The 19942-nt window shown below is 44.4% G+C and overlaps 1 protein-coding gene across 3 annotated transcripts in view; it reads right to left on the bottom strand.

Annotated features, from left to right (window-relative positions):
• The window catches only part of CATIP (ciliogenesis associated TTC17 interacting protein), a 114499-nt gene that overhangs the window by 69087 nt on the left and 25470 nt on the right, over positions 1 to 19942 (bottom strand). For all 3 annotated transcript variants that reach the window (XM_069227096.1, XM_069227098.1, XM_069227099.1), the window contains exon 4: positions 1570 to 1662. In XM_069227096.1, the coding sequence (XP_069083197.1) occupies positions 1570 to 1662 (93 nt within the window). The remainder of the gene's footprint in view (positions 1 to 1569; positions 1663 to 19942) is intronic.

Below are 19942 nucleotides of genomic sequence, written 5' to 3'. Positions count from 1 at the left end.
AGTCAACAGTAATCAATCCAGTCCAGGGCAGTACAGAGTAAATCAGTACAAGCAGTCGTCTCGCATTCAGTAAAAAGAAACCTCATCAGAGCAATCTCCCTCTGTAATGTAATGTGATAAAGCTATTTCATCTAGGATAAAGTAATCCTAATAATTGCCTTCAGTAATCTAATGCAGAACAAAGTAGTTTAAGTAATAATCTTCATTCTAGCAAAGAGGAAAGTAGCCACAATAACCCCCTCCTGTAATCTAATGTAAGGTTATGTAATGCAAGATAAAACTAATTTAATCCACTGAACAATAAAGTAATTAGAGTAATCTTCTGCAATTAAAAGCAAATTAAAGAAAATTAGGACAATTCCTTGTAACCAAATCCATTGCTAAGAAATCCCAGGAACTACCCTCTAAGTAAAATATTCTGCCCTTCAACCCAGTACAGTAAATACATTTAAAAAACATCATCTTCTGTAATCAAAGTAATCTCAATATGTAATCTAATGCAGGATAATCCCAAGGATCTGAAACTCATTCTCCACAGATTTTAGAAAGGGGACACTTAGTTGGCCTTCAAGAAAGAATCTAAAGAAATTCCTTTTTAAAAACTAACCTAACTTGTGTATTTTCCTACAGCCTCAAGATTGCTTTCAGGGTTCTATTTTTCCTGTTCTTCATGTAAAAAGTGGACAAATTAAGTTTGTAGGATGCACTTTATAAGTCAATAAGCAGATAAATAAACTAGCCTAATTGTCAGGTATAATGGAGGGCAAAGCAATCTACTCCTGTAACCGAATGGATGGCAAAGTAATGTGAGCAATCAAATTTTGTGATCTATTATAAGAAAATGTAATTAGAATAACCTCTGTGATCTACTTTGGGGTAAAAATAATTAGAATCGTATTTTCTAGACTAATGTAGAAAAACATATTTGGAAGAACCTGCTCCAGTAACCGTACGCATCAAACACAGTCTCTTACTGTAAATGGAAATTGGATATAGTAATCAATCTCCTGTAATCTCGCACAGGGTGAATAATCTTTTGTAATCTAATACATAAATAAATATTACAGTATTCTAATACACATCTTAGTGAACTTTTTTAGTGTTACGAAAACGTTTGGCATAAAAAGATAGATATGCTCCACATTGCTAAAAATGAAGAAATCGTTTCAGGGAAAATGTATATTTTTTATGTAACAATTATGTAGTGCCTTTTATCTAATGGAGCACTAATAGTCACCCAAATGCTCCCTTTGAAGCAGACACACGTAACCTCCTACTGCTCCTGGACACCGATCATTTGCTGCTCACTGACCCTCCCTGGACATGGATCCTCTGCACAACCTCTTCTCCTTACTTTACCTCAGCGAGGCAGGTACTGGTACCAACTCGATACTGAATGCCTTATCCTGTCCTATTATGTTAGCTTAGGTCGATGACATCTTCTCGCAGGATGTAATATAAAGAATTTGTCTTTCATTTCTTTCCAAGTCTACCAATACAAATGTTAATCCCGCATTGTCATACAAAAAGAGTAAAAAATCCATCTGGGAAAATCACAAAGGTACTGACCTATAGAAGACAGAAACTCAATGGCCTCCTTGCTTGATCTCAATGGAATGGCGGCATCATCAGTGGAGGTAGGTACCATCTCCACCGTTCCATCTATAACACAAAAATGTATAAAAAGCAACATCAGATTGATTTCTTTGTCACTGAATTGATCAGAAATGTACAACATTCATTTAACTCTACCTCTGCAAGGCATAAATCAAACATTTAACAGTAAGCAAAGAGTATACATACCATAAGAACACTAGTGTCTTCATTTTGGAGTTAAAAAAGAGAAGTGCTACATCTTTTAAAGTCAAAATGTACTCAAAAACAAATACATTGTTATTAAGTTTGGTATGTGTAAAAGAGGTAATCAAAAGACATGAAGGTGAATGTGGCAGGTTTTGCGCGGGTGAACAGCCAACTCACAATGAATGCCACTGGCACAGAGTCTTAAATGCCTTTGTGGCTCACAGTAGCAACACTGATTTCAAGTGAACTAAAAGGGAAAGGAAGTAACAAAGAGGTAGTGTGCAGGAAATATACTGGAGACTTGTTGTCTTGAAGGCAGGCTGTTATCATTCGCACAGCGGAACCTGTATGTGTATTCAGGCAGGGGCATTCTTCGATGCAGCATTCAATAGACACTTGTATGTCCCTTATGAAAAGTGCTACTTGACTGCTTCTGACGCTGCAAACCCTGCAGGCTGTCAAACCAGGATAGGTATCATATACCTTGTCAGTTTCCTTTCCCAATTTCCTCGAAAAGAAATCTTATATTTCTCAATCACCTAAAATGCTAATTGGCTGTTGGAGGAAATAATACGTAGACTGAAAAATTAGGTCAATTGTGTGCAGATCAGTGTATCAGAATTGTTCAGTTATTTCTTTAAAGATTTTAGAGGGCTTGTGGCAAGAATCCAGAGGACTTGACAAGGATTCCTCAACATACCAGAGAAACATGCAATTAGCAAACCTATCAAACCTGAGGAGTAGTGAAGTCGTACTTAGTTCAATGTAGAAATGTAACTTTAAAAATATAGACTACAAACATACAAGCTCATACATATAGACTGTAGCAACAAATAACATGCACATATGTGTAGAAATGAGATCCGCAGATAATGGGTCATCAAGAAGATCTTTATTGGAGTCCAAAGTTAATATCTCATCCACAGAGGTTCCCTCAGCAGCTCTGCTCCCTTCCTCTCCTTCTCCAACCTCTCCAGTCCCCACTCACAGAAATCTAGAATCTCCTCACTTGCACATTCCAGGTCTTGAGAGATGCAGAGCAAGCTTCGCTGTAGATGTAAATACCACACAATGTACATCTACAAAGGAGTTGACCTGTTGAAGTCTCTCCAATTCAAGCCAACTCACTTCTTTCCCATTGCAGCACTGAGTTCAATTACTGTTTTACGAATATCACAGAACACTGGAGTAAGTACTTGATGGTAGGACTATATGCTGATGGAAATTTTTGTAGCCTTTTTTTTTTTTTAATGATCTTAATTTCTGATTCTTTTTTTCTTATGGCCTGTATTCTCACATGCTATTGCCTAACTGACAATAGCAAGGTACGTTTATAGTCAGGAGCCACAGAAAGCACAACAAAGGCTAAATACATTTCCAGGCCCAATTACATCAACAACTCTACTTTCAAATGTCCTTACACTTATTTATTACTTATATCTAGAAATTCACACTGGTCTCTGTCCATCGATGATGTAAACCTTATAGGTGATTCTCCGCAATTTAACCAATGTATATATTTGGAACATATAAATATGGTTTGAACAATAGAGAGGAATGGGAATTGGAAAGAATATTAAAATAGGCCAGAGTCCAATATTATTAAATGGGAAATCACACTAAAGAAACCATTTTCAGAAATATAAGACACTAGAAATCGTATGAAATACTGAAATATAAATGTGAAAACAAATGAATATCACTAAATAAAATAAAGGACAAATGGGACAGTTTGGTATCTTTTATAAATTAGTTTTTTTTATTTATGATATAAACTTGGGTAGTGATTGAACAAGTGGGACAATGCAGAACAGGATCCCATATTGAAAAACAACATACCTCCAGTTAAGCGTTTTTTCTTTTCCAGAAGGTTTTAAACAAATCCTAATGAGATAGACAGCTTAGTTTCAAATATGTTTATTTTATACACTTAGAATAGGTCAAACTTTCAGTAGCAGCAAAAAGGAGTGGTAAGCGAGCTAACCCTACATGAAGAGAAGAGAAAACATGAAGATAAGGGAAAGGATGGCCTAACTCCTATATAAAACCTTTGTTAGGCAATAGAACAGAGTAATTGAAGGTATGTGATGAATATTCCATATAATTAAAGGATGTGTGATGATTTTTATAATTGATTGTTTAAAATAAATGAAATAATGCAGATATATTTTGGGCGTGTTACATGGGTTAGTGGCAAACAAGACTTGGAAATTATAGTTACTGGGCAATAGACCCAACTAATTGAAAGTAGAGAGTTAAAAAGGGGAAATATTTTGTTTGCCTTTGATTCTAAAACCCCTGTCCCCTTTGGATATGAGGGGTTACTCCCTTGTTTTGATCATTGATGAGAATGATTCATGAGTATGCCGGCACACAGTTTTATCAGCAAGCAGAATGGCTCCATGAATGTGCTGGTGCATCATGTGTTGTCAATGAGTATTACGCTCCATCAGTGTGCTGGTACACTGTATGTTTTTAGTAAATGGAAAGCTTCATGCGTCTGTTGGTGCTTGGTTGTTATCAACAAGTAGAATATTTCATGAGTGTGTGGAACACTGTCAGTGAGTAGAATGCTTTCAGTGTGCAGGCGTGTGGGGCGTTGCCAGGGAGTAAAATGTTTTGTGAGAGCGCTTGGAATGTTGTCAGCAACTAGAATGCTGACAACTAGTGGGATGCTTTACGAGTGTGCTACTACCTGCTGTGCTATGAGTAATAATGAGCGTGCTGCACTGAAATTACCTTTGAGGAGGAGCTAGACACGTTCAAATATTTAGGATTTTGGATTACTAGCAAGCCCAGACATTACTATGATGCCAACCTGCCCCCTCCTTCTAAAATGGGTTGAAAAGGTTGTTAAACACTGGCGGTCTCTCCTGGGCTCTTTGATGGGAAGGGCCACGTCATTTAAGATGGTGGATCTCCCCACTCCCTTTATGTCCTCCAGAACTCCCCTTACCCTATTCCAGACTGGTTCTTCACCAGAGTCGACGTCCTAGTTCGCACACTTATTTAGTCAGATGGCTATAGTTGCCCTTTATACACTGCAGAGGTCAAAATATGATGGGGGTATCGCCCTCCCAAATATTAATAAATACTATGAAGCAGCTCAAGTGAGTAGAGTCAACCACTGGGCCTTTGCCCATGGGAGGACCAGACGTTTCAGGTGGACAGGGAATCCATGCATAACAATAGCTACATACACTGGCTCTGCAGGGGAAAACTGGGACTCACTGCCTCGCAACAGAGGATGTCATCCAGACATCGTGGACGTCACCAGAGAAATGGGATGGGCTAATCGCCTGACCCCGAAAACACCTATCTGGGAGGGCACACGACTGCCCAAGGTGACTGCTTTACATGGGTTTCGGAGCTGGGATGCCATAGGGATATCATCTCTGGCTGAGGTGTGGGATGCAAACGAGGTGGTGCCATTCTCATATCTGAAAAAAGAATACCAAATGTCAGATACACAATAGCTGCAGTATGCCAGGCTGAGAGCGGCTTTACGCCTCAGCATCCCTGCAAAGTCAGAATCACAGGAGGATGCTCCCCTAGAGCTGAGACTCTTTGAGGGCGTGATACCAGGAAAACTAATCTCTCTCACACACGACACTATAATGAGAAATACACGACCCTCACTAAACACCTTATGGGAGAGGTGGAGAAGGGACTGTGAGGGGCTGGAGGAAGCAGACTGGGTGGAGGCGCTTATGTTTCCAGGGGAGGTAGACATACCTGCATCACTCAAATTATTTCAATTCAAACTACTGCACCATGTGTACTACACGCGATCCTTGCTGCACAAAATAGAGAGGGCAGTGACTGTAGATTGCTTGCGGGGGATGGGAGGGCATTGGCACATTCTATCACACCCTATGGAGCTGCCCTAAGATTGTAGGGTTTTGGAGGGAGGTGAGACAGGCCTTGGAGGATGCCACAAGGAACACTCTGGAGCTGAAACTAGAAACCGCACTTCTGGGAATATGGGGACAAACTGATCATACCAGGTATCAGAAGCTATTGATCAATCATGGTCTCATCGTGGCTAAAAGAGACAAAGCCAGAAAATGGTGTTCGGGGATACCACCAGGATACAACAAATGGTGGGAAGGAAAGGACTGGTGCTGAAGCTTGGAAAGAGAAGTCTACCGGGGATTAGGTGGAAGACCTTAGATACGGAAGGAGAGATAATGGCCCTCAGGGCACCCAAAGGACACTGAAGAGCCTACGAAGGCACAGGCTTACAGACAACGTCTATAGCGCTGGATCCCCATAGGTGCAAAACTGCTCTGACAAGGAGATGTACAGAAGGGACGGGGGAGTTCCTGTTCTTCGTTTTCAATGTTTTCAGATCTCTGTTTTTCTTTGCGCTGCAATTAATAAAAATCAATAGAAAAAAAAAGAATGAGCGTGCTGGGCATGGTAAGTTGTCACTGAGTTAAATGTTTCATGACTTTAACAGAATGCTTCATGAGTGTACTGGTGCACAGAATGTTGTCAGCGAGTAGAATGCTTCATGACTGCACTGGTGCACAGAATGTTATCAGCGAGCAGAATGCTTCATGAGTGTACTGATGCACAGAATGTTGTCAGCGAGTAGAATGCTTCATGGCTGCACTGGTGCACAGAATGTTGTCAGTGAGCAGAATGCTTCATGGCTGCACTGGTGCACAGAATGTTGTCAGCGAGCAGAATGCTTCATGGCTGCACTGGTGCACAGAATGTGGTCAGCGAGCAGAATGCTTCATGGCTGCACTGGTGCACAGAATGTTGTCAGCGAGTAGAATGCTTCATGACTGCACTGGTGCACAGAATGTTGTCAGCGAGCAGAATGCTTCATGAGTGTACTGGTGCACAGAATGTTGTCAGCGAGTAGAATGCTTCATGGCTGCACTGGTGCACAGAATGTTGTCAGCGAGCAGAATGCTTCATGGCTGCACTGGTGCACAGAATGTTGTCAGCGAGCAGAATGCTTCATGGCTGCACTGGTGCACAGAATGTTGTCAGCGAGCAGAATGCTTCATGGCTGCACTGGTGCACAGAATGCTGTCAGCGAGTAGAATGCTTCATGGCTGCACTGGTGCACAGAATGCTGTCAGCGAGTAGAATGCTCTGTGAATGTGCTGGTGCATGGTGTGTTTTCAGTGAGCAAAATGCTTCATAAGTCACAAATATTTATCAAAGACTAATTTCCCATCAACCAGTCCCATTTGTTGCCCTTTCTGCGGCGTGAGAGGCGGACGTCAGGGGGTTGGAAAACGAAGAAGGACAGAGGTCCTGGGCTCACCAAAGGAGGCAGCCGTTGAGGCCAAGCACCAGTTGATCCAATTTAAATATCTACAAAAAAGTATATTTTACTTGCCATCGGCTTTGGGGCATGAGGGGATTGCCTTCCCGACCTGTTTCCGGTGTGGTACAGAAGAATGCACATCCTTCCACATGATGTGGAGCTGCCCCACACTGGACAGATCCTGCCGGGGGTTGTTGGTATGCCTGAGTGAGGTTTTATTATGGCAGGTCTTGAGAGACCCGACGATCGCCCTCCTATACCTCACGGATGACTTGGATGGGAATAGATATAAGTTGTCCCTCCTGTACCTGAGGTTGACCCTTTCCAAATGACATATAGCCAAAGAGTGGAAGGCGGATGCGCCCCCATTGCTGGCAGTGTGTAAGAGGGGTATGGACCACTGCATGGGTTTAGAGATAGCAGTTTACGAGGCAAGAAGTTGTCTTCAAAAACACCCCAAAACATGGAAGAGATGGGCGGCATACAGGGGTGTAGACCTGGCACCATGTTGTCCCTTTCCCCACATGTTTCAGAATGAAGCCTGGGCTTTTCCAGGGGGGGGGGTAGTTGGGACTGGGGTGTGATGGCCAATGTGGCCTCCAGAAAATGTTTATGTAGGACAGTAGATGCTGGGGAGATGGGGGGAGGGGATCTCATGGGCAGGTATATTCTTTTGATGCTGCTTAATTGCATGTAATGATATTAATTTGTATTGGCCGTGTTTGCCATGCTGTTTGGTCAAACCTCAAACTCAATAAAATATGTTAAAAAAAAAAAAAGAATGCTTCAAAAGCAAGTAAACTGCATCATGAGTATGCTGGCGCCCAGAGTGCTGTCAGGAACCAGAATGTTCCATCAGTGTGCTGTCAGTTAGTAGAAGGCTCCATGAGTGTGCTGGTGCATGGGATGCTGTCAGTTAGTAGTATGTTCCAAGAGTATGCTCGTGCACAGCGGGTTACCACTGAGTAGAATGCTTCAAGAGTGTGCTGATGCACAGGGTGTTGCTGTTAACAGAATGCTCCATGAGTGTGCTGATGCACAGGGTGTTGCTGTTAACAGAAAGCTTCATGAGTGTGCTGATGCACAGGGTGTTGCAGTTAACAGAATGCTCCTGGAGTGTGCTGATGCACAAGGTGTTGCCTTTAACAGAAAGCTTCATGAGTGTGCTGATGCGCAGGGTGTTGCTGTTAACAGAATGCTCCATGAGTGTGTTGATGCACAGGGTGTTGCAGTTAACAGAATGCTCCTGGAGTGTGCTGATGCACAAGGTGTTGCCGTTAACAGAATGCTCCATGAGTGTGCTGCTGCACAGGGTGTTGCCGTTAACAGAATGCTCCATGAGTGTGCTGATGCACAAGGTGTTGCCGTTAACAGAAAGCTTCATGAGTGTGCTGATGCACAGGGTGTTGCCGTTAACAGAATGCTCCATGAGTGTGCTGATGCACAAGGTGTTGCTGTTAACAGAAAACTTCATGAGTGTGCTGATGCACAGGGTGTTGCCGTTAACAGAATGCTCCATGAGTGTGCTGATGCATGGTGTGTTGTCAGCGAGCAGAATCCTTCACAAGCAAGTAGCCTGCTTCATGAGTATGCTAGCGCACAGAGTGCTGTCAGGGAGTGGAATGTTCCATGAATGTGCTGATGCATGGTGTGTTATCAGTGTATAGAATGTTCCATGAAGGTGCTGGTGCCTGGTGTGCTGTCAGTGTGTACAATGTTCCACAGAGGTGCTGGTGCCTGGTGTGTTGTCAGTGAGGAGAATGTTCCATGAGTGTGTTGGTGAATGGACTGCTGTTAGCTGAATGCTCCAGTGTTGTTAATAAGAAGAATGTTCCAATGGTATGCTGGCAAACAGAGATTTATCAGTGAGCAGAATATTCCATGCGTGTGATGGCGCATGGTGTGCTGTCAGTGAGCAGAATATTTCATCTGTATGATGGTGCATGATGTGTTTGATGTGTTGTAAGTTAGTAGAATGGTCCATGAGTGAGCTTGTGCATGGTGGATTGTCACCGAGTAGAATGCTTCTTGAGTGTGCTCGTGCACAGGGTGTTGTGTTTAAAAGAATGTTCCATCAGTGTGCTGGTGCACGGTGTGCTGTCAGTTAGTAGTATGTTGTCCGAGTATGCTTGTGCATGGTGTGTTGTCAGTGAGCAGAATATTTCTTGTGTGTGATGGTGCATGGTGTGATGTCAGTTAGTAGTATGTTCCCCGAGTATGGTTGTGCACGGTGGGTCATCACTGAGTAGAATGCTTCATGAGTGTGCTCATGCACAGGGTGTTGCCATTAACAAAAAGTTTCATGAGTGTGCTGATACATGGTGTAGCATCAGTGCTCAGAATGCTTTATCAGTGTGGTGGTGCATATTGTGTTGTCAGCGAGTAGAATGTTTCATGAGTGTGCCAATGCACAGTTTCTTTTCAGTGAACAAAGTGATTCATGAGTGTACTGACACAGAGTATGTCCTAGTGAGCTAAATGATTAATGAGCGACAGGATTGTTGTCATTGAGCAGAATGTTCCATGAAGGTGCTGGTGCATGATATGTTATCAGTGAGAAGAATGTTCCATGAAGGTGCTGGAGCATGGTGTGCCTTCAGTGTGTAGATTGTTCCATGAAGGTGGAGGTGCATGGTGTGCTGTCAGTTAGTAGAATGTTCCATGAAGGTGACAGTGCATGGAGTGCATAGAATGCAAGAATGTTCCAAGAAGGTGCAGGTACCTGGTGTGTTGCCAATGTGTAGCATGTTCCATTGGGTGCTGGTGCATGATGTGCTGTCAGTGAGTAGAATGTTCCATGGATGTGCTGGTGCTGTGCATGGTGTGTTACCAGTGAGTAGAATGTTACATGGGTGTGCTGATGCCCGGTGTGTTGTCAGTGAGTAGAATGTTCTATGGATTTGCTGGTGCATGTTGTGTTGTCTGTTAGCAGAATGTTCCATGAAGGTGCCAGTGCATGGTGTGCTGTCAGTGTGTAGAATGTTCTAAGAAGGTGCTGGTGCCCAGTGTTGTTAGTTAGTAGAATGTTCCATGGATGTGCTGGTGCATGGTGTGCTCTCAGTTCCTAGAATATTCAATGAAGGTGCTGTAATGATATGTGAGTTTTGACCACTGACTCCACGTTGCACTTAGCCTAGCACTACACCGTCACATTAGTGACCACCAGATTAATTTTGCCTATTGACTTTATTTTAGCATTAGCCACGGCCACGTTAAAAGCTGTAAGTAGTTTTCCACGTTGTACAATGTGCATGTTTTTATTCATTGTGTTTTTTCCCACCAAGGGCTTAGGCTGATAAGAATGTACTCAGAGGGCAGGGAACGGACTTGTTTTGAATTGGCACCTTGGGATTGTGGCCAAGTCCCGACGTGTTATTTTCAAAGCAGGCCTAAAGCAATCAGCATTTTTTGAATAAATAAACTTCTGCAGGGAGAGGGAGGTTCTAAAATGTTCCTCTCTTGTTTGTTCAATGTATAAGAGGCTGAGACCAGATGGACTGGGGACCTAGAGTGTTTGCAGATCTCAGGCACATCCAGGAAGCTGGAGTGTGCCATCCTTCCCGTGAGGATAGTTGATCTCTCTCTCCTCGATCGATTCTGGGATCTAGCGATCTGATGCTGAATAGGAGGGAGATGAAGCAGTAATGCCCTTTTCTCATGGTGATGCATATTTTTTAATTCATTATTTGCTTTGCATTATAATATAGATACAGATATTTGCTGTGAATATGGCAGTGGAGAATCATTTTACATTCTTCCATTTCATTGCTGTGACCATTTTTGAACGTGTGCTTTCAGCATGCTAATCTCCCTTTAGGAACCTTGCGTAGTGAAATAATAAATGTCTTCTTTGGACTAAGAAGTGCATTCCAGAGATTTTTGTCAGTGCATGAGTGTTTCAGCTCGGTCATTAGTGAAGCAAAACATTTTGGAGCAGTCTGAAGTCTAAAGGGAGGTTGGAAATTGAAAGTGTACGATTTAAAAGTGAAAATATGTTTTTATTCAGAGTTAAAGGAAGCACCGCAAACCGTTTCTGAAAATGCATGTAAAATTAAAATGCCTTATGATGTCTTGGCAAATGTGTTTTCTTGTTTATCAGGACTTTCTAAGTTTTGGGATGGGTGCTTGGATAAAACAGAATTAATAACTGTACTTATATGTTTAAAGAAGGTGCTTTTCGAACAGAATGATGTCCCTTTTGTTCTTGACAGGAGGGTTTGGATACTTTTGTCTGCTTACAGAAAAATGCATGAGAGATGTAAACACTTAGAATATAAAAATCAGGAATTGAGGGAACAACTTAAAACAAAAAATACTATAACTATACCGTCTTGTCAGAATAAGTTATTGCAAGATAAGGCTGATATCCACCAAGCTGTCACAGGGAAATCTGATTTTTCACATTCCAGTAATGAGGTTAAAAAAGGTGGAGGCCAGTGTGAGCTGCATGAGTAGAACGTAGTCCGTGCACAACCAATATTTAGACAAAAAATACAGAGTAGCCCACAGTTTTTGACAGGAGTTGAAATGCAGTCTTAAAAAGATTACACCCAGCAAGAAGCTAAGGATGTTAACAATATATTCACGGAGCTTTTGCAGAGTAAAATGTGGTCAGGACATCGAGAGATGTTGCTACAGGTAAAACAAAAGATTTTGGAGTTTGCTACTTCTCGCACTAAGCAAGAGACACAGCGATTAATGGGATTGTTTGATTTTTGGAAACAGCATGACCCTCGTCTGAGTAAAATATTAACCCTTTGGTACAAGGTGACAAGAAAAAAACATGAGTTTGAATGGGGTGAAGTGCAGCAGTGTGCTTTGAATTTGGTAAAAGAAATAATTCAACAGGCTTTAGACTTGTGGATAGTGCAGGAGGGAGACATTGTGTTGCATGTAACTATCGAGTGACAATATGTAGATTGGAGCAGGTGGCAAAAGCAGAGAAGAACAGGAGTGCCCCTGAAGTTTTGGACAGAAAAATTATCTGATTGGACTTTGAAAAACTGGAGTGAGCATTTAACAGAAGCCCTCCAGATTCTAAATAACAGACCATTACATAATGCTGAAACTGCCCTGATGCAAATGTTAACCCTGATACAACCACAGGTGGCCACCAACACCATTGTGTACTGGGAAATAAAACCTAGAGCTTCAGCTCCTTATAGAGCCACACCAGAATCTGCAGATCTTGACCTACATGCTTACAAAATTGCCCAACTTGTCATAAGTCCAGTGTACGGAGGATTGGTGAGGAAGGGGACTGCCACAGCCCTTCTGACAGTACAAGGAAAAGGAGGTTTTGGTTCAACTGACTAAAATCTTGATGCTAAGGTGTGGGTAGAATCCCCAAATGGCCCTCCAGAACCTGCAGAAATTATAGCCAAGGGCCCTAACAATGTCCTGCTGATCATAAAACAAGGAAAGGAAAAGGGGAGCACATTTCAGCTGACAAATGTTATTTGCAAAAAAGATCATACTTGTTTCTTTTACAGATCATACTACAACTTGCCTCTGACCCTGAGTATGCCGTGTGGTCCCCCTTCGAGTGTGTGCGGTCGGATGGAACAGCACCCTCAACCTGAACCTGATTGATCAATTATGTTGCGCAACACCCCTGCTGCTTTTGAAGGGCAAAACCTATGGATCCATTTGGTGCTAATTGTGCTTCACAGATCAATGTTCTGCATGGGAATAATGCAGAGTACCATGGATGTTCTATCAACCTGTTTGATTGCAATTCCAACAACATGGCTTGTTACCACCTGATGACTGCTGCCTGTCGCATTAAGCATGTTTAAGTTGCCAGTTGGCTGACTATTCTCGTATCGGAACTCACTAGGACTCATGATGTTTCCATCTAACACTATACCAACTCGTTATCCTAGAGACACTATTCAATCAGTTATTATCCCAATCAGAATATATAAGCTTCAGTCTTTTCATTGTAGGTGTTCCTGGTTTAACTGTTTATAATATCAATCCCACTTCCATTGCTTTATAGTGATTGCTCTTGTCATTTCATTATGTTGATGTGTACAATGCATACCTAGTTTGCTTGTAATGTTGTTGTTTTTTTAAAGAAAAACAAGAAGTTGATTTTAGGACTATAGAGTATGAGTCATTGGTCAAAAGGGTGGAATGTGATATGTGAGTTTTGCCTATTGACTTTATTTTAGCATTAGCCACTGCCATGTTAAAAGCTGCAAGTAGTTTTCCACGTTGTACAATGTGCACATGTTTTTATTCTTCGTGTTTTTTCCCACCAAGGGCTTAGGCTGATAAGAATGTACTCAGACAGCAGGGACGGTCTTGTTTTGAACTGGCACCTTGGGATTGTGGCCAAGTCACGATTTGTTATTTTCAAAAGCAGGCCTAAAGCAATCAGCATTTTTTGAAAAAATTAAATTCTGCAGGGAGAGGGAGGTTCTAAAATGTTCTCTCTTGTTTGTTCAAAGTACAAGAGGCCAAGACCAGATGGACTGGGCACAGAGAGTGTTTGCAGATCTCAGGCACATCCAGGACGCTGGAGTGTCCCATTCCTTCCCGTGAGGATAATTGATCTCGCTCTCCTCGATCGATTCTGGGATCTGGCGATCTGATGCTGAATAGGAGGGAGATGAAGCAGTGATGCCCTTTTTTTCATGGCGATGCATATTTTTTAATTCATTATTTGCTTTGCATTATAATATAGATACATATATTTGCTGTGTATATTGCAGTGGAGAATCATTTGTACATTCTTTCATTTCATTGCTGTGACCATTTTTGAACGTGTGCTTTCAGCATACAAATCTACTTTTAGGAACCGTGCGTAGTGAAACAATAAATGTCTTCTTTGGACTAAGAAGCGCATTCCAGAGATTTTTGTCAGTGCATGAGTGTTTCAGCTCGGTGTAGGAAAGTACCATCTTGCCTGGCATGTTACCCCCATATTTCACTGCATATATGTTGTTTTAGTCTATGTGTCACTGGGACCCTGCCAAGCAAGGCCCCAGTGCTCATAAGTATGTGCCCTGTATGTGTTCCCTGTGTGATGCCTACCTCTCTCACTGAGGCTCTGCTAACCAGAACCTCAGTGGTTATGCTCTCTCTGCTTTCCAAATTTGTCACTAACAGGCTAGTGACCAATTTCACCAATTCACATTGGCATACTGGTACACCCATATAATTCCCTAGTATATGGTACTGAGGTACCCAGGGTATTGGGGTTCCAGGAGATCCCTGTGGGCTGCAGCATTTCTTTTGCCACCCATAGGGAGCTCTGACAATTCTTACACAATCCTGCCAGTGCAGCCTGAGTGAAATAACGTCCACGTTATTTCACAGCCATTTACCACTGCACTTAAGTAACTTATAAGTCACCTATATGTCTAACCTTCACCTGGTGAAGGTTGGGTGCAAAGTTACTTAGTGTGAGGGCACCCTGGCACTAGCCAAGGTGCCCCCACATCGTTCAGGGCAAATTCCCCGGACTTTGTGAGTGCGGGGACACCATTACACGCGTGCACTGTACATAGGTCACTACCTATGTACAGCGTCACAATGGTAGCTCCGAACATGGCCATGTAACATGTCTAAGATCATGGAATTGTCACCCCAATGCCATTCTGGCATTGGGGGGACAATTCCATGATCCCCCGGGTCTCTAGCACAGAACCCGGGTACTGCCAAACTGCCTTTCCGGGGTCTCCACTGCAGCTGCAGCTGCTGCCAACCCCTCAGACAGGTTTCTGTCCTCCTGGCAGCCCTGGCCCAGGAAGGCAGAACAAAGGACTTCCTCTGAGAGAGGGTGTAACACCCTCTCCCTTTGGAAATAGGTGTGAAGGCTGGGGAGGAGTAGCCTCCCCCAGCCTCTGGAAATGCTTTGATGGGCACAGATGGTGCCCATCTCTGCATAAGCCAGTCTACACCGGTTCAGGGATCCCCCAGCCCTGCTCTGGCGCGAAACTGGACAAAGGAAAGAGGAGTGACCACTCTCCTGACCTACACCTCCCAGGGGAGGTGCCCAGAGATCCTCCAGTGTGTCCCAGACCTCTTCCATCTTGGAAACAGAGGTGTCTGTGGCACACTGGACTGCTCTGAGTGGCCAGTGCCAGCAGGTGACGTCAGAGGCTCCTTCTGATAGGCTCTTACCTCTCTTGGTAGCCAATCCTCCTTCCTAGGTAGCCAAAGCTCCTTTTCTGGCTATTTAGGGTCTCTGCTTTGGGGATCTCACCAGATAACGAATGCAAGAGCTCACCAGAGTTCCTCTGCATCTCCCTCTTCACCTTCTGCCAAAGGATCGACCGCTGACTGCTCAGGACAACGGCAAAACCGCAACAAAGTAGCAAGACGACTACTAGCAACCTTGTATCGCTTCATCCTGCCGGCTTTCTTGACTGTTTCCAGGTGGTGCATGCTCTGGGGGTAGCCTGCCTCCTTTCTGCACCAGGAGCTCTGAAGAAATCTCCTGTGGGTCGACTGAATCTTCCCCCTGCAACCGCAGGCAACAAAAGACTGCATCACCGGTCCTCTGGGTCCCCTCTCAGCACGACGAGCGTGGTCCCTGGAACTCAGCAACTTTGTCCAAGTGACTCCCACAGTCCAGTGACTCTTCAGTCCAAGTTTGGTGGAGATAAGTCCTTGCCTCCCCACGCTAGACTGCATTGCTGGGTACCGCGTGATTTGCAGCTGCTCCGGCTCCTGTGCACTCTTCCAGGATTTCCTTCGTGCACAGCCAAGCCTGGGTCTCAGACACTCTAACCTGCAGTGCACAACCTTCTGAGTTGTCCTCCGGCGTCGTGGGACTCCCTTTTGTGACTTCAGGTGGACTCCGGTTCACTTTTCTTCTAAGTGCCTGTCCAGGTACTTCTGCGGGTGTTGCCTGCTTCTGTGAGGGCTCCCTGACTTGCTGGGTGCCCCCTCTGTCTCCTCATCCAAGTGGAGACATCATGGTCCCTCCTGGGCCACAGCAGCATCCAAAAACCCTAATCACAACCCTTGCAGCTAGCAAGGTTTGTTTGCGGTCTTTCTGTGTGGGAACACCTCTGCAAGCTTCTTCACGACGTGGGACATCCATCCTCCAAAGGGGAAGTTTCTAGTCCTCTTCGTTCTTGCAGAACAACAAGCTTCTTCCACCCAGTGGCAGCTTCCTTGCACCCTCAGCTGGCATTTCCTGGGCTCCTGCCCACTCTCTACACTGTCGCAACTCTTGGACTTGGTCCCCTTGTCTTACAGGTACTCAGGTCCGGAAATCCACTGTTGTTGCATTGCTGGTGTTTGTTTTCCTTGCAGAATCCCCCTATCACGACTTCTGTGCTCTCTGGGGGTTGTAGGTGCACTTTACACCTACCTTTCAAGGGTCTTGGGGTGGGCTATTTTTCTAACCCTCACTGTTTTCTTACAGTCCCAGCGAACCTCTACAAGCTCACATAGGTTTGGGGTCCATTCGTGGTTCGCATTCCACTTGTGGAGTATATGGTTTGTGTTGCCCCTATACCTATGTGCTCCTATTGCAATCTACCGTAACTTTACACTGCTTGCATTACTTTTCTTGCTATTACCTGCATAATTTTGGTTGGTGTACATATATCTTGTGTATATTCCTCATCCTCATACTGAGGGTACTCACTGAGATACTTTTGGCATATTGTCATTAAAATAAAGTACCTTTATTTTTAGTACTTCTGTGTATTGTGTTTTCTTATGATATTGTGCAAATGACACCAGTGGTATAGTAGGAGCTTTACATGTCTCCTAGTTCAGCCTAAGCTGCTTTGCCATAGCTACCCGATATCAGCCTAAGCTGCTAGAAACACCTCTTCTACACTAATAAGGGATAACTGGACCTGGCGCAAGGTGTAAGTACCTCTGGTACCCACTACAAGCCAGGCCAGCCTCCTACACTCGGTCATTAGTGAAGCAAAACAGGTGCCAGTGCATGATGTATTGTCATTCAGTAGAATGTTCCATGGAGGTGCTGGTGCATCCTGCATGGTTTGTCATCAGTGAGCAGAATGTTTCTTCTCCAGGCTCCACCAGTATCTGTTGGAATTGTGAGAGAAGGCCCTGCAGCTGAGCTGGTAACATCATTACCCCCACGTGGGGGTTTAGAATGAGCCGAGTTCTAGAACCCTTTATCTAACCTGCACCTGAACAGGGCCCTATATTCATGTTATAATTGATTCATCTATTCATTGTTGATATATATTTCTCAACAATAACTGTATAAAAATCCTTAAATTAATCCAGGCCAGTGATGCAATCTGTGAGACAGTGCCTCTTTTGACATGGTTAGCCCCCCACGTTTTGCCTGGAACATGATGTGGTTTTGAACTATACTGCTTTGGCCCCTGCTAAAAAAGGCTGCCAGGGCCAGATCTCTTTCCCCAAAACTGTACTGTGATTGTCAACTTCAGCCACCCTTGTAAGCCCCTAGTAAATAGTACCTAGGGCATGGGTACTGAAGAGGCCCCCTCCCCTCCCCCCAAGAGCTGCAGCATCAATTGTGCCACGCTGAGAGGCCCCACACCCACCTTATGCACTGCCACTGCAGGCTGAATGACACTGTGTCCCCAAAATTATGCAATATATGTAAGTCACTCCTCTAGGAGGCCTTACAGCCCTAAGGCAGGGTGCATTATATCACATGGGAGCACATATCTGCATGAACGGATATGCCCCTGCTATCTTTGTCAATTCTCAAACGTAGTAAGTGTACAGGGAAGCCATTTTAAATGCATGTGCTGGACACTGGTCACTACGAGTTCCCCAGTTACATGATGGCCTCTCTGAACGTGGGTTGTTTGATATCAAACAACTTAGCATATTAAATCCTCACAAGTGCCAGTGTTAGATTTTTTATAAAATGTACCTTAGAGGTGCCCCTGCATACCTAACAGCCCTGGCATGGTTGCTGACTGGCCTTAGTCAGCCTGCCACCACCAAACATGATTTTGGACCCCTGGGGTGAGAGCCTATGCTCTCTGGGGCCAGAAGACAAAGCCTTTCCTAGGTGGAGGTGGCTCGCCTCCTCCCCCTGGTAGGCCCCTGCCCAGACAGGAAGCCTCAAAGTCTATACCACCTTTGAAATGCTACCTCAGCCTTTGCTGCTACCAGCAGAAGGCAACCCCCTGGTTCAGCTCCCAGTTTAGTGGAAAACCGGTAGGAAGACTAGAAAGAATAGGAGGAGTGGCAACCCTCAGCCACCACCACCTCTCAGGTGTAGTAGGCGAGGTGATCCCTCCATTTCATTTTCCTCCATCTTGGATGGAGGAAAAAATAGACAATTAGGGTCAGGGTTGTGACCCTCTCCCAAAGTAGGTAGTTACATAGTGGATGTGGCCACCCTAAGTAAGGTAGCCCATTGGCTACTACTAGCTACCCCCCTAAAACCTCCCATAAGTACAGTATTTAGGTGGTATCCCCCGACCAGAACTTTAGATTCCTGATGACCTAAGAAGAGCCAGACACCACAAAAATCACACCAGCAGAAAAGACTGCAGACACCAATTGACTTGGTCCTAGCCCTACCAGCCTGTCTGCAGCCCTCGAGGAACCTGCACTAAAAGATGACTTGTGCTGCAGCCAAGCGACCTCCAAAGCCTTGGGAAGATTGCCTGCCTTCGATAAAGACCAAGATCTCCCGTGGACAGCGGACCTGTCCAAAAGAAACCAACTTCAAAGAAGATGAAGTCTGCCTGAGGAACCACGAAACCGCCTCTGGAACCACCTCTGCACCAACGCCCACAGTCCAAGTGGCCCACTGGTCCTGTGAAGGTTCCCCAGCGCTTCTGAGCAAGAGTCCACCGTGGGCTGATCCCTGCCAGACTCCACAGCGATTCCTGCAACCTCAACCGGAAGACTCACCCTGACCACGACATGCCCGGTAAGCTGTTTCCGATACCAAAAAGACACCCCTGCACCCGGAGCTCCTGGGCCTTAAGGAGCTGGACCGTTGGTGTCCCTACAACCCCTGGCATCCCTACTTACCTGGGTAACTGTGGGTTGTCTTCACCCAGCCTCCTGGCGAGAGCTTGCAGCCTGTTTCTGAAACCGATCTCTTCAATAGGATAACATTGGGCGCCCACCACTGTGTTGGCACTCTGCACCCGGCCGCCCCAGAGTGTAAGTAAGTTTGGTGCTGCCTTGTGGCCCCCCATGTACTTACCTCAACTCCAGGAGATTGACCCCTGACCCATCTCTCCTCACCTGGGAGCAGCCCATCTTTGGTTACCCACAGCTCCATTAATTAACGCAGGACGCCCAACGGTATGCTGACATTTTTAAACTGTTTATCTTGTAACAAACTTCTTGGTCTTAAAAATTATATAAAAAACCAAGTTAACTTTGTAAATTGGGCTCTAGTTATTCTTTTGAGTGTGTGTCTTCATTTATTGATACTGTGAGTACAACAAATGTTTAGCACGACTCCTAGATAAGCCTGACTGTTCGCACACACTACCACAAAAATAGAGCATTGGGTTGTCTATTTTTGCCTCTTGACACCAAGGTGGGGTTGCCTGGGCTCTCTGCACAGTGTACGTCATTTTTGTTCACTATATAGAGAGCCAGTCTCCTACACAGTCCCTGTTTATAGTTTGCCTGTTTTACTCCATCTTGCACCCCTTAAGAGTATTTGCTGTTTCCAGATAATGTGTTTCTGTATGTTTTTCATACAACATCACCTGAGTATCGTGTATAGTGTATGTTGTGAACTGAGTTCCCTCCAGGCTCGGGGTCATACCGGACCACGAATGAGAGGCCTTGGAGTTGAGGATGAGGGCAGTGTGAGTTTCTCAGAGCACACACAGTGGGCCATTAATGTGTTCAGTCTACATGATCATCCAATCTATAGCGTCTCTGCAGAGA

Source organism: Pleurodeles waltl, chromosome 3_2 (genome assembly GCF_031143425.1).
Source record: "Pleurodeles waltl isolate 20211129_DDA chromosome 3_2, aPleWal1.hap1.20221129, whole genome shotgun sequence".
NCBI classification, from domain to species: domain Eukaryota; kingdom Metazoa; phylum Chordata; class Amphibia; order Caudata; family Salamandridae; genus Pleurodeles; species Pleurodeles waltl.
Note: the sequence above shows the minus strand (reverse complement) of the source record. Positions and strands in the feature narration are given on the sequence as shown.